This window comes from Aptenodytes patagonicus, chromosome 19 (assembly GCF_965638725.1).
Source record: "Aptenodytes patagonicus chromosome 19, bAptPat1.pri.cur, whole genome shotgun sequence".
In the NCBI taxonomy this organism is placed as follows: Eukaryota; Metazoa; Chordata; class Aves; order Sphenisciformes; family Spheniscidae; genus Aptenodytes; species Aptenodytes patagonicus.
This window is the reverse complement of record NC_134967.1, coordinates 4,508,989-4,522,973: the sequence shown is the minus strand read 5'-3', so window position 1 is coordinate 4,522,973 and position 13,985 is coordinate 4,508,989. Positions and strand designations below refer to the sequence as shown.

Below are 13,985 nucleotides of genomic sequence, written 5' to 3'. Positions count from 1 at the left end.
GGGAGGTAAAGGCCTTTTTTTGGTTGTCGTTGTTTATTCATAACAGGCAGTAGCTTGGTTCTTAAAGATTAATTCCTTAATCTTAAAGATTAATTAACACCTGCACACAGTCTTGCACACTGTGAGTTCTGTTTGTTTTCTATGAAGGATGGGATGGATCATGGAGAAACTTGAATGCGAGTCATGGGTGTCAAGTCTGATACTCCTGTCACCGAGCCGTTCTCCCTCCAACTGTTGTTCCCAGTTTTAAGCTCTGGCATAAACTGTTGGTTTAGCTGTGTGCTTGCGCTCTTTTCCCCACATCTCCCTGCTTCTTTGCCTCCTCTTCCCATGGGGCAATTAAAAATACCTGCAGTAGCATGCAAAGTTGGCCCTATTTGATATCCTCTTCCTGCAGTCCCACCGCCAATCATCTTCAGGACTTCTGCAAATTCACCTGGGTGCCTGTACCTTTTTTTTTTTTGTCAAAACCTCTCAAGTGTTAAATTTTGTGCTGTACGCTGATTTTCATATTAATTTTTTGCTCCATTTATTTCTGCTAAGACAGTTAGCTACTTAGTTATTAGTTGAGTATCTGTATGATTAGCAAAAGATTACCTTCAATTTAAAGCAAATTTTCTGCAAATTATGTTGTAAGATTTAGGAATTCTGTAAAATAAATGTGTGACAAATTGCAGGCAATAGTGATAACTGGAGGGTCATGAACATTTTAGTAGTTGTTTGTGGTTTAGGCTTTCCAGCAGGAGAACTGTATTTGAAGATTTCCGTGGTGGATGGTAGGAGCAGTTTTGCCAGTTTATTGTGTGCATAGGTGTTGCGTTTCGGGAGAAAACGGGATACTCCCACCAATCTATTTTAGTGCTTAGTATGATATTAGTGCTGCGAAAAATATCTATCTGGAATCTCGTTGTCTAAAACCTGACAACTACTAAGTCAGGGTAAGCAGTATGTGCCTCACTGGGTTTACCACGAGCAGTGCTTGTTCCGTAATCTCATTTGAACTGAAGCGATAAGGGAAGGATGGGGACACCAGCTGATGTTGCTTTACATCTCCCTTACTGCGTTACGCTTGAGCTCCGCCGGACACGTGCATTAGCTCCCGACAGCGGGACGATCTTTCACGGTCCACGCGTACCTCTTACAAGCTGTTCGAGCGGGGCGGGTGCTGTAATCGCTGCTTACAACCGGACCGTGCCCAAGGTGGCAGCCTCACAGGGGAACGCGCAAAGCCTTCTGCAGACCGCGTCCTGGCGCTCCGTCCGTTTTCCTCGCCGCTAGAAAAGCATCTTCGAACACCCCTGTTTAGCATCGCGGCGGGGAGGGCGGGCCGGGGCGGCTGCGGCGGCTTCCTCTGCCCGTCGCGGGGCGGTGACGGTTGCTGGGGAGGGCTCGGGTCTCCCTCGGAGCGGCCCCTTTCCCGCAGCACCCCGACGACCGCCCGGTGCGGGGGTGACGGCGCTCCGCCGGGCTGCGCGGGGCGGGGGCTCCCGACATGGCGGCGGCGCGGCCCCGCCCCGCCGCGCCGGGCGGGAAACCCAGCCGGGCCGCTGAGGGCCGCGCCATGGAGGCGGCGGACGGCGAGGAGCGGCTCCTGCTCACCCAGGTACGACGGGGCTGACCGGCCCCCCCCCCCTCCCCCCCATCTCCTACCCGGGCTCACAGCCCCGGGCCCGCTCCGACCGTGCCGGGTCTGGTCCCCAGCGCCGCCGGGGGAGGGCCCGGCCGGGACAAGATGGAGCCGTGGCGGGGGCGGGGGGGATATGGGGCACTGAATGGTAAACGTGGTGTTGCTGGGCGTGTTGGGTCCGTAAACGGTCGCTTGTGTTGCGTCCTTTGAAACAGTTTTGATGATTTATGCAAGAGCTAGTATATCAGTCTGCAGAGAACTGACCTGTCGCTGCCTTGGATCCTTTCAGAGGCTGAAGGCTGCAGTTCACTACACGGTTGGCTGCCTGTGTCAGGATGTTGCAGAAGACAAAGACATGCAATTCAGCAAACAAACCATTGCAGCTATTTCAGAGATCACCTTCAGGCAGTGTGGTACAGAAGTTTGCGTATTATCTATTTGTTCAAGAGCAATTGCTGGAGAAACGATGCTTTAAAAAAAAAAAAATAGCACTGGAACTAGGTATCACTGATGCGTTGTTTCTTGCATTACATTTTTAAAAGTACAAGAAATAGTGATTCTATTTTTCAGACATGGAAAAAGCATTTAAATGTATGTGGAAATATTGTGTGGGCCACCTGCCTGTGCAACAGAGTGGCACGTAATAAGTTATGGTCCCTTCTCATAACTAACTTGGATAATTTGCAGTTACATCTTTGTAACAGCGAGAACTGTATTATGTATCTCTTCCTACTCAGAGTTAGCATTTTAAAATATGTGGCGTCTTTGTGTTTTCTCCAGAGAACTTTGCAAAAGACCTCGAAATGTTTGCAAGGTAGGTGCTGAAGCACTTGATTGTTACAAAGGCGTTCTTTTTTTGCATTCAGCTGCAATAACTAGATAATCTTTAAAATAATGTCTTGTAATTCAAGTTTTAGAGTTCTATTGGCTGATTAAATAGTGGCTGTGAAGTTAGGAAATAGATATTCCCCTGTAGGTTCCTCCTGATCTTGGAAGTTCATTTATATGGTACAAGTGATTGTTTAGATTAGAGACTGTATAAAACTGTCAAATGCGTTCATACATAGCAGTACTAGATGATTTGGGAGCGACAGGTGCTTACTAGCATGCCTGTGTTTCATCTCGTTGCTCCAAGGAGGTAAGAGAATATTTTAAGGAGTCAAAACTTAACACAGTGAGCTACTGGCAAGTAAGAGGGAACGGAACAGTGGTGCTTGAAGTTCTGGTTGCTAAATTCTACTGTTTTTACACAGGAAGTGTGGGAATTTAGGTGTACAGGTACAAACTTGTAAAGTAGGTTTTTGTGTATTATAGTTGGAAAAGATAGGCATGTTTGGTTTACTGGGTCCCTATTAAGCCCTTTTAGCTAGTTTTCTGAATTAGATGCTGTATGGCCTCTTACAGCCAATGTTGGCAAACACATTAAGGGGTGTTTTTTCATTTTATGCAGGCATGCAAAACGAAGCACAGTCACTACAGAAGATGTGAAGCTTTTGGCTAGAAGGAGCAATTCTTTGGTGAGAATCACTGTATTTTCTGTCTCACAACACTCTTAAACCAATTGGTTAATTCCTAAGAGCATTTGAATGAAGGCTACAGATGATGAAGCAACCGTTGCTTAAGCAATTTCACTGGCTTATAGATGATGGATGGGCACAATCCAGTGATTTTTTAATTTTCATCTTATTTTGCTTCATGACACTATGCATCACTGTGGGAACACAGATCTGATTGCAATTCAAGCAGCAACGTTCTGGTTGCAACAGGGCTGCTGAGGTTCCAAGTACAAAAGTGCAATAAACAGACAGATTACAGCATTGTCAATCTTGGAAGTAAATAACTTGTTTTGTGTTCCTTTGTTTTAGCCTAAGGTCAGGAATAGCTTGAGTCCACCTTGAGGTGCTAAGTCTCCTAACATTAATATAGGGATGATTCACGTTGTATTCTCTCATGTGCTGATGTGTATGATGTTCAGTGGACTTAAATTCGCTAATGTGTTAAGACATACCTGTAAATGCTTCCATGAAGAATACTTCCAATACTAATTTTAATTTTATGTGAGGGGATTTTTTCCTTCCATCTGTGATTTGAAATATGCAACATGAACTTACCTGAGAATGCAGGAGCTGAATTTTGTGTTCCTAACTACCATGTGCTGTTTATGTCAAGTGGGTGCAGAGGAATCTTGCAATGTTTCTGTACTCAGATTGTATCTCAGCAAACTGCAACTCTTGCCAGGGCATTTGAGTATTTGAGAATGTCCAGCTTAGACTGAAGACTTTCGGCAAGAATTAAAATTAGTTGATGCTTGTCGGCCTTTTTGGAGTGTCTGTCGTCTTTTTTGTAATAAGAATTTGCGCTGTTAATTTCTCTTAAACACGTCTCTCTAATTTCTCATGAATATATGAAGTTCCTCAGTAGATGACTGATTAGTTTATTGTTCTCAGCTAAAGTATATCACCCAGAAGAGTGAAGAGCTCGCATCAAGTAACATGGAGCAAAAGGAGAAGAAGAAAAAGAAGTCCAGTGCAGCTAAGGGAGGGAGAACTTCTGGGGAACAAGAAGCAGCTGTGACTGAAAGTGAAGATTCCAACATGGCGTGATTTACCTTTCAAGTAACGTCTCTGGTCATTTTCTCTTATTATCCTAGAGGAACCCAAGTTAGCTTATTAGAGATTCCTCTTGTAGGTTAGCAACAGTAATGAATCTTTAGGTTTTTAGGTGAACATGATTAGTTGGATTTTTTTGTTCCAAAAATGAAAGGTTTGTCAGAATTCAGTAAAACAGCCAAAATGCCTTAATTGCTCACAAAAAGGTATCTGTTATTAAAAAGAAAATCCTTTAAATAAAGAGTTTAAAGCAGAACATTCTCACTAACTGTAATACCTCAGTATGTGCAGCTCCCTCCATGCTGCTACTTGGTTTCTCTAGTAATTGTTTGACTTCCTCCTCGCTTCCATTTTTGACACTTTTGCTTAGGTATTTTGAGTGTTTTATTTTTGTTTTAATAACCATATCGCTCACTTGTTGTCTTGACAATTAAAACATGTTTTGTGTCATTTTTCACCTGTGATACTGCTGGTGTACAGTCTTCACTTTCGGCAAGTTGCATTGTATTTCTAAATTGTACTATAGTAACATGGCTCCGGGGTGGTGGTCAGAAATGTATCACCATTGCCCTCTGCTGGACTGACAGAGACTTGCCAAATGCTGTTGACTCAAAAGCAGCAGATTTAAAGACGTAAGGTACTAGACAGATATAGCCCAGTGAAATGAGAAGGCTGCTTAAGCTACTGCGTGGGCAAACTTTATCAAGCAAGAACATGCTTGCCAAGGATAGTCTAAAACATGCAGCAAGAGAGGAAAGACTTGAACACTGTTTCTCTTGCTCAGCCCTTGATTCATGAGACAAGCTCTTCCTTGAAGCCAATCGTTCCTTCCTGAAGGATACAGCTTAAGGCAATTCCCCAAAACCAAGTTTAAAATCATCAGGTTCTCATTTTAGTAAGACTCATACCTTAAATACTACCCCAAGATAAGGAAGGTACCAGATGACAGAATATTTTTGATCATCCTTGAGAACTTCTAGGAGTAGCCTTGCTGCTTTTTTAAAACCCTTCTCTTGAAAGAAGAGTGCACTTTCTGGACTAGAGTCACTCAGCTATACCTGACACAATGGAAAAAGAGTAATGCTCTGGACTTCTTACACATGCTCCCTTTTATTCTTGCTCTGTATCTGAGCTATTACGCAGTAGTGGATAGGGAAAAAAAAACATGCCTTTTTTAGGCTGTAACTATCCAATAGTGATCAAATAAAATCAAGTGCTACAGTGTAGAAGAAAATAGGAATGTCGTGAATCCCTATCTCTGGCTCTATACAGGAAATTTTACACAATGACACTTTACCCTCCCTTTCCCCTATCCCAAACTGTTCCATTTTCAGGGATGAGATATCTTTTAGAAGAATTCTTCTGCTGACTGATGTAGGCTAGGTAGATAATAAACTAGCAGTTCTGTAATCAACAGGAAATCTGTCCTCTTGGCATACCGGTGCGTACATTACTCAGTTTTCATATTGCCTTTTTTTTTTTTAATGCCACTATACACTACTTGCTTTCTTGAGGTTCGTGAGGCTTTATTTACCTTAATGTACACTGGTCATCAGCCCAATCCCAAAGGAGATGCAAAAGGTTTTTCTTGGTGCTTTAAGGGAGAAATCATTAATGCAGCGTTGAAGATCATTAATTGAGGATACTCATTCATGGCAAATCTATTGCTGAAGAAGGAATCTGTTACAAGGTGGAATCTCTGTTACAAGGTAGGTTTGTCTACTTGAATGTATTAATGATAAAGACTTTAACTCAAGGCTTTGACGTTCTAAAATTTTTACCCTGAAAAAAGCGTAATGGCAGCCACCCTAGCTTTCACACGTCTTCTGGCTGTGTTTGAGACCTTCCATACTGTATCCCTCCCTCTTGAACACCTATACAAAATCCATCCTCATGAATCATGGGCAGGTCAGTCACCCTGTTCAAAAGTTAAAGCTTCTTAAATGTTACAGGAATAAGATCAAGGAAATGCTAATTTTTACATAGTTAAAGTGTCCATGCAATTTAAATAAGCTTAAGTGAATCAAACATACTTCATGTCTACAAAATGTAGATCTAATTTAAGGTTAAATTGGGCTACAGAGCATGTTTTAGGTGGACAGTTTCTCCTGACTTACATAGGTAAGATAAGCAAAAAATGATCAAGTATCTTTTGCTCTTATCCACTGTTCTATCTCTAAAGGAGCAACTTCTGTAGGGGTCTGGTTATCAAGACATGCGCAGTCCTATTTGATTTGCTTCTATTGTTCATCCTATTCCTTTCTTGAGTAGAAAATTGGTATTTATTTCACAGGACTCCTAGGCCTTTAGAAGCATCAAGCATTTTGATAACACAGTAGCTGTCTTTCAAGAGGAAGGCCTAGTGGATGTTTATTGCACAGCTTACCTGATTTTTTTTTTTTGAGGTCATTAAGCCCAACACGTCAGGAAGGGAAATAATATGTCTCAAAGTTTGTTAGCTCTGATGTTGTCCTCAGCTAAAATCTGTTACTTCCTCTCCAAACACACATGCATATACACTACTGGTATACAGAAGGTGCTGGCCAATGGCTAAAGATTGTTTACTGAAAAGCTTTGTGATTATTTGCTGTGGAAATACTAAATCTGGCAGTAGCTCTTTATCATCACCAACAGGAAATTCTAGCTATGAACCGCCTTTCAGAATATAATGATCTAAAGATCTATAGTAAAGTCTACACTAAAAAAGAGTATCAATTTATACGGATGACTGTACTGTTAGGTTTAAAAATCTCATTAAATGGAGATGTTTTAGCAGTTTTCATCTTTGATTGCACTACTGAAAGAGATCCAAGAAGCAATACATAAACTTGACGACTAAAAAAAGGACTTTTTAATAGAAATTACAGGATGATATGCAGCATTGAAGTCTCTTAGTAGTTAATTGCTTCTCATTTTTCATGGAGACTTTTGAAGGATGTTGACTATAATAGAGCTTTAAAGAGAGTTAAGTATTATATACCTGTTCTTTTTGCAAATAATAGTCAATATTACTATTAAACTACCAGCTCAGCTTTAGGATAGAGTATAACTGCAGCTCCCATCAGATTATGAAAATCTGATTTTTTTTTTTTGTTCTACTAGAACAGAACAATTAAGAAAAAAGTAACAGTTTAAATCATACTATGCTAGGTCTAGTTGATAATTTGAATTCTGTAACGTAAGAACTGTAGCATTTAATAATTTACAGGCAACTAAAGGGCTCTAACCTTGATATCAGAAAAGAGGAAAAAGCAGCAATGAAAACCCTCCATTTGTTTTTTTCCTTAAGGCTAGATTGGAAGGACCATCACTGCCTTCCTACAAGAATGATCAGCATGGTCTCTGTGACTCCATCTCAGTGTTTGCCTGGAAGTGGGTGAGTTAAATATTCCCAATACACACAGGACTGAAGTAATAGCTATCTGCAGATGTGAAAAAGCCACAGGTAAAACCCTTCGAAAGAAGAGTTTTTGTACAGCTTGAGGAGTAGAATTTCCATTGCCAAGTTGAGCTTGAAAAAAACAAAAGCATTGCAGCTTTGAGCAAGACTGAAAAAGTGATTTATAATGGAGAGAGTGGTAATCACAAGCTCGCAGAAAAAGCTTGCTGACAGCTAGTCTACTCAAAGCATGCTATTTCACTTGGTAGCCAGTGTAGTTAGCTTTGAGTGCAATAGAGCATGCTTCAAAAATTGTTAATGCACAGCCATATATGCTATTTCAGAAAGACTTGAACATAAAAAGCTTGTAGCTATTTAAAGCAGAAAGAAACCTTTTTACCTGCCATGGCCTATAATGTTACAAGCCAGAAGTGTATATTTAAGAGGCAATTACTTGCCCTAGCAAAACAGACTGACCAAAAAGTTGACTGCAAGCTTCCCCCCTAAGTCCAGTCAATTCCCATATGGGTAGCTTCATCTGAAGTTACCCTAAGTATTTTTCCTTACCTGCTCAAAGCCACTTAACTGTTTAGAATATTTATTAGTTACACTGGCAGTCTTAACTTCGAGCGTGCCATAATTCAACTGGAATGTCTATATGCAATGGGTTCATCTGAATGCTTGCTGTAGGAATACTCATCAGTTGGCATCCTGTACCATTTAAGGTTATGTTAAATCGGAGGGTTTTGCGTGATACTCGAAAACATTTGTATCTACTAAAACTTTCTCAGAAGTTTCAGCTCACTTTTCAGATTTTTTTTTCATATACATCTTCTGTTCTCACAAGAGAAGAACAGATTGTGCCAGGTGAGAGTTCTGTATTTAATTTCTCCTTCCTCTATCCTTAAGGTAATACTGTACTTATCAGCACATTCTTTAATCATAGCAGCTGGTGGGAATATCAAAACTAGTCCAACAGTAAGGTAGAAAGGTTTTAATGATATTAGGAAAAAAAGACTTTAACAAATTTAAAAATAAGCCAGTTAATACAAAAGCACCATGATACTACACTAATGATTAGGACAGTAATACAGACAGGCCAAATACAAGTCTTCGGCCCCACAGCCTTACAAAGCAATTATTTCCACCTTTGCTGTGTTTTACAAGTTAGTGCTTACACTGCACCCAAGAGGCAGGAGTTCCTTACAGAAAAAGCACAGAAGTTAAAGGACTTTAAATTTACTTTAACTGATGAAATTAGCATGAGGATTCAAGTTCCTAGATCCCAGGCTGGAGCTTAAAGCCAGAAAGCAGCTGGAAAAACTGCACAATGACAGCTTAACTAGGTCAAATCGCAATAAACCCTACTGAAGAATGAGCACTGTGTTCAGTGAGCAATCCTCCAAGTGCCTTCTTTCTGTTCATTAACTGTGCCTCAAAGTGTCTTCCACGAGGTCTTCCATCCTTTACATTGAAAATGGTGGGAGGACAAAGTAAGCAAACTGCCTGGGGCTTCAGAAGCTAGATCCATCATCATCATCAGATGGAAGCTTCTGGCTCCCAACCAGGTATTCAAAGCTGAACCCTTACTTGCTGTGTTTAGCAATACCATTGTTCTAGTATTCTGCAAAAAGTTAAAATCCCTTTGGTTACACATGATTTGAATCATCACAGGAGTTTAAGCCTCAGGACAATGTCCAGATTTTAGTTGTCTATAGTCAGACCACAGTATGACCAGCAAACTATGGCTCCCAGGATATATCTTGCTTGTACAGATTCTAATGCAAAAAAAAAAACCAACCACCAAAAAAACCCCCAACAAAACAAACAAAAAAAGCCCACCAAAAAAAAAATTGCAAGCAGCACTTATTTTTTGCGTTTTGAACTAAGCCAGTCTCCCCAGGGTAGCGTTTTCTTGCCCTTCGATGTGCTCCTTAGGGAATGCAAAGTCTGCACTTGTTGTAGACGCTTGGAGAGCTCCTGATCACAGGCTTGCTGCAGAGCTTCAGCTTTCTGCTTGTCCCATCTTAGAGCCGAGGCCAAGGCTTGTGTGTCTTCTTTCAAGACCAGCTGTGGCAAGACAGATTTCTAACAGTCTTTTCTACTGATGCTCCTTCGCCGCTAACCCCTCTGCCCACATTAAGAACAGCAGTAATGAGACACCTGTTTAATACTGGCAATTTGGTACTGAAAATGTTCCCAGCTTTCATCACCTATCCCATGGGCTAGTGTATTTAAAATATTCTACCAACACTTAGAGCTTGAAGCTATGTTCAGATGTCCAAAGGAACAGAAAGCAGTTATTTAGTTTCTACAGCAGGGAAAAGCAAGAGGAGCAAGTTCATAGCATTAGAAAGAACATACTTTCTAATGGTTAAAGTTTACCTAGACTTTCCTTTCCAAGCTATGGGTTTATATACACTGTTTTCCAAAATAAGGAGGTTTTTATTTTCATTTGGGATGTATAAAAGAAATATAGCTAGATGCATCTGCATACACAAAAAACTTGCCGGTAAGACAGCTGAAGCACTAGCTGACTATGATTTGGCAAAGATCAAAACCAGAATTATTTTGTGGCTTCTCAGAGGACAGACTAGAGTACCTGGAATAGTGTCAACTGGCTATTACAGAGGAGCTCCAAGCAGGGGTTAGTGTTACTGAGGGAGAGAAATAGATTAAATCTCACCACTTTGGGACTGAGATATATTGACATTAGAGCCTCCAGAAGCAAGGACAGCTTTCCCTATAACCTCTCTCTCCAGAGGGAGAGATTTGCCAGAATATGGTTATGTCATTCTCACCCACCTCTAGATCTTGACTGTCCAAGCAGAGCTCTGGAGCAGGTTTCTCTTTCAGAGCAGCAAGGATCTGGTCACTGAGCGCCGTTTTGGCTGAAGTGCCTGTACTGCTGGTACCTGTGTCAACCACATCCATCTCCTTTCTTGGTACAGTCTCAGATTCTGAAAAGTAGCAGAATCATTATAGCCCGTGACAAACACAGGACAGGAAAAGTGGCCTGGACTGCTTTGATTGTTTTGAGGTTAATAAAATACACATTCTATCCAGGTGCATCCTCTAACTTAAAAAATCCATAATGTTAAGGATGACTACATGATTTAAGCTTTTCTCCCAGTATTCTACTTTGAGGCATTGTGAGAAATGTGACGCAGCCGTGAGAGGACTCCTGGCCTCACGCAGTCAGAGAATTCTTACACGATACCAGCTATTACATCAACCGCATTAATAGCTGCTAAGCAAGTGACTCACTCCAGTCCCTCACTCTGCCTTATTTATTCCACTCAACTATTTCAGGCATCTCTGAAAAGCTCCTTCTCCAGCATCCTAATGCTCCCTACCTGCTACTTTGCTTAAGATACTGTCTTCATTTTTCAAGGCCTCTAGGTAGAGTTCCAGGAGCTGTCTTGACTGGCGTTCTTCTTCTCGTCTGTCCAGCACCTGCTGCAGGGTGTCCTGCAATACTTGGATTTTGGGTTGACTTTGGGCAAGTTCTTCCGCCAGGTCTGAACGTGGTACATCAATAAGCACCTTAAAACAACGAGAGTGCTCCTGTTACACGGACTGACTGAGTAACTCATTCCATTACACTGATTACAGTATAAACAGCAAGCCTCCTGAATGACAGAGCCTCCACCTTCATGAAACCCAGCATGTTTCACAAGGTTTCTTGTCATAGCAAGTCAGCCTGGTTATGAGAGGCTGTAGTGGCACTCCACCAGCCAGCATTCTTTACCAGAAGCCAAAAGGCATCCAGGAAGGTGTGGAATCATGTGCACTTTTAACAGAAATCCTGACAGCTCCTGGCAATCGAAGTACCACTTAAGAGTGTGTGGGAACACACAAAGGAAAGCCAATGGCCTGGCACTTGGGAAGCTGCACGTTGCAGAAGGACAAGAAGAGGCAGTTATCACCATGCCTCACCACATACAAGGTGTTAAGCAGTCAGACACTCGAATCAGTCGGCTCTGGAAACTGACAGCTGTTCTTCAAACCCCTCTGGAGCAGCCTGATTTGGCATGCTGCTCAGCCTTCCCTTTTGACACATTACACAGGTGTCTGGTTTTAAGGAAGGAGCCTGCCTCAGTTGCCATTTGGCCAAATCTTGACTTTTTGCCCTCCCACTGCCAGAATTGGAAAGATATGTTGTGAGGGACAATCAGTGTTTAAGAGCATTCTCCTCAGACGTGTGAGTGTTTCCCCTCAAGGAGAAATTTGACTCTAGCACCACAGCCAAACAAGAGCAGCTGAATTAAGCTTGAGATCTTGTTTACTTATTCTCTTCTCTGCCACCTACTGAGATAAATGGATGGTGGGCAGAGCCAAGGACAGCAATTACAGGTTTCCCCACTGTACCTGGAGGTCTTCTTCAGACATCAAGATGATATTAGACAGGTCATCCTTCAGTTGCCTGGCCAGCTGCTTCCACTTCTCTGCAGCACTGTCCACTTCATCCACAGACTCCGAGAGCCAGGCTGTTCCACTGTCTGACACAAGAGTCATCAGTTTCACGGGTCGTTCCTGACCCCCCTGAGAGAGCCTAATTTCACTAGGTGTATTCCAGACACCCCTCCCCTTCCGTGCTCCCTCATCCGCAGAGTACCTAAGCTTTTGCTGGACCATTTCTCATTCTTGGCCAGTGCCACAAACTTGGTATTAGATGGCAGACACAAAAAGTAATCTTCATCGTCCACAATGGTGCCATCTTCTGCCAGTACTAAGGTGATGGGCTCCCTGGCCTTGTCAATAGCCAGAATGCCACTAGCTGCAGAACAGAACAAATACGTAATGAAATAATAAAAGTGACATAAGCACTGCCCTTTTATTACACCCATCACAAGGGACAAGCAATTCTTAGTAATTCAGGCTAGAGACCAGGACCTGTCCCCCCACAGCTCTGCCCATCAGCTCTTTTTTAGCACATACTCACGAGTTTCCCCTCCAGAAATTAATATTCTTGATGCAAACCTCGACATCCACACGGGAGGCGGCGCATTTCAGTGAAACGACTTCCAGACGCTTATCGCCACCTCCCTTCGTTTCCCCCCTTAGGAAGCGCCCCCCGCAGACCCGCTCTCCTTCCGTCTGTCCCACGGCACGGGTCGGTCCCCAGCCCCGCCGCCTCCTAGAAACGGCGGGCGGGCACGCCGGGAAGCCAGGCCTCGGCCCGGCGGCGCATGGGAGCCCACCGGGGACGGGGGACGGCCCGGCGGGAGCCGCTGGCTTCCCCGCCCCGGGACGGCGGCACGTTCAACCCCGCGGCACCCGGCCGGCCGCCCCTCACCCTTGTCGCGCAGCTCCCGCAGGCAGGAGGCGGCGACGCCGTGCTGCTCCCGCCCGTCCCTCCGCCGCACCAGGCAGCGCTTCAGCGCCGCCGCCATCGCCGCCGCCCGGCCGCGGGCCCTCTCACGGCGGGCGGGCGGGCGGGCGCGGTGCTCGCCGGGACGGGCCGCGGGGCGCGCTGGGACGCGCAGTTCGAGGCGGCCGCTTGGTCGCGGGGGGCGGATCCCACCTCGGGGCTGTGAGGCGCGAAACCAGCGCCGGCGGCTTCGGGGTAAAAATAAGAGTCGCCCGAGAGGCTGCGCTCCCCGGTGCCCGTTGTGGCATGCCGCCCTTTGAGCCGGTGCGGCGTGCTCAGCCCTGCGACCCTTCCTTGTTGAGCTGCCTCGCTGGCGATGCTTTTCCTCAGGGCTTAGCGGGACTGCAGAACGCTGGTGGTCGAGAAAGCCGCTGTGAAGTAAGTCTACGAAAAACTCTTCTGGCGTCGGCAGCAATTTAATCACTTGTAAGACAAAGTAATAGGACGAGTGTGCGTAGGTGTATTCAAATAATACATCCCCTTACGGACAAGTGTGCCGGTCGTGAAATTGTAACATAAACAGAAAAAGCACCGGCATGCGATAAATCCTCCCCGGCGTGCGTCGGGGCAGCTCCGTCGGGGGGGAACCCCTGGGGCTGCCAAAGCGAAGGGCGTTCCCCACGGGAGCTCCTGCCGGCCGCACAAAGTGGGATTTGCTATTTATGCCTCTTAGCAGGCTTCTGGGAGCCGTAGGACAATAGCCATGAACAATGCCCACGGTGACACCTCTCGGCGGCGACGCCGGAGCCGCGCGCCGTGGCCCTGCCGCACCGCCCGGACCAACGCGGGTTTTGTCAATGGCCCGACTGGCTTTTCCCGGCCTCTCCTTCGCCCCCGGCGACAGCCCTGCTTGATTCTTGGGTCCGGCCCCGCTGACCCCCGTCCCACCCACGGAGAGCGGCGGGACGGAGCCGCTGGACCGCGGCCACAGCGTGGGGGTTCACCCCCTTGCCAAAACGCCTTCAGGACGGGCCCCAGGCAAGGCAGGACACCGCA

General features: G+C 44.7%; 2 protein-coding genes across 2 annotated transcripts; one reads left to right on the top strand and one right to left on the bottom strand.

Moving 5' to 3' along the window:
* Window positions 1-1,531: 1,531 nt before the first annotated feature.
* On the top strand, window positions 1,532-4,702 carry CENPS (centromere protein S). Its single transcript, XM_076356135.1, has 5 exons — window positions 1,532-1,603; window positions 1,917-2,040; window positions 2,408-2,441; window positions 3,078-3,144; window positions 4,075-4,702. The coding sequence occupies exons 1-5, from the start codon at window positions 1,562-1,564 to the stop codon at window positions 4,228-4,230; spliced, it is 423 nt and encodes a 140-aa protein (XP_076212250.1). The 5' UTR covers window positions 1,532-1,561; the 3' UTR covers window positions 4,231-4,702.
* A 2,362-nt stretch (window positions 4,703-7,064) lies between these two features.
* On the bottom strand, window positions 7,065-13,021 carry DFFA (DNA fragmentation factor subunit alpha). Its single transcript, XM_076355968.1, has 6 exons — window positions 12,915-13,021; window positions 12,234-12,395; window positions 11,987-12,117; window positions 10,972-11,161; window positions 10,421-10,575; window positions 7,065-9,685 (listed from the first exon to the last, which is right to left on the bottom strand). The coding sequence occupies exons 1-6, from the start codon at window positions 13,009-13,011 to the stop codon at window positions 9,482-9,484; spliced, it is 939 nt and encodes a 312-aa protein (XP_076212083.1). The 5' UTR covers window positions 13,012-13,021; the 3' UTR covers window positions 7,065-9,481.
* Between the last annotated feature and the right edge of the window lie 964 nt (window positions 13,022-13,985).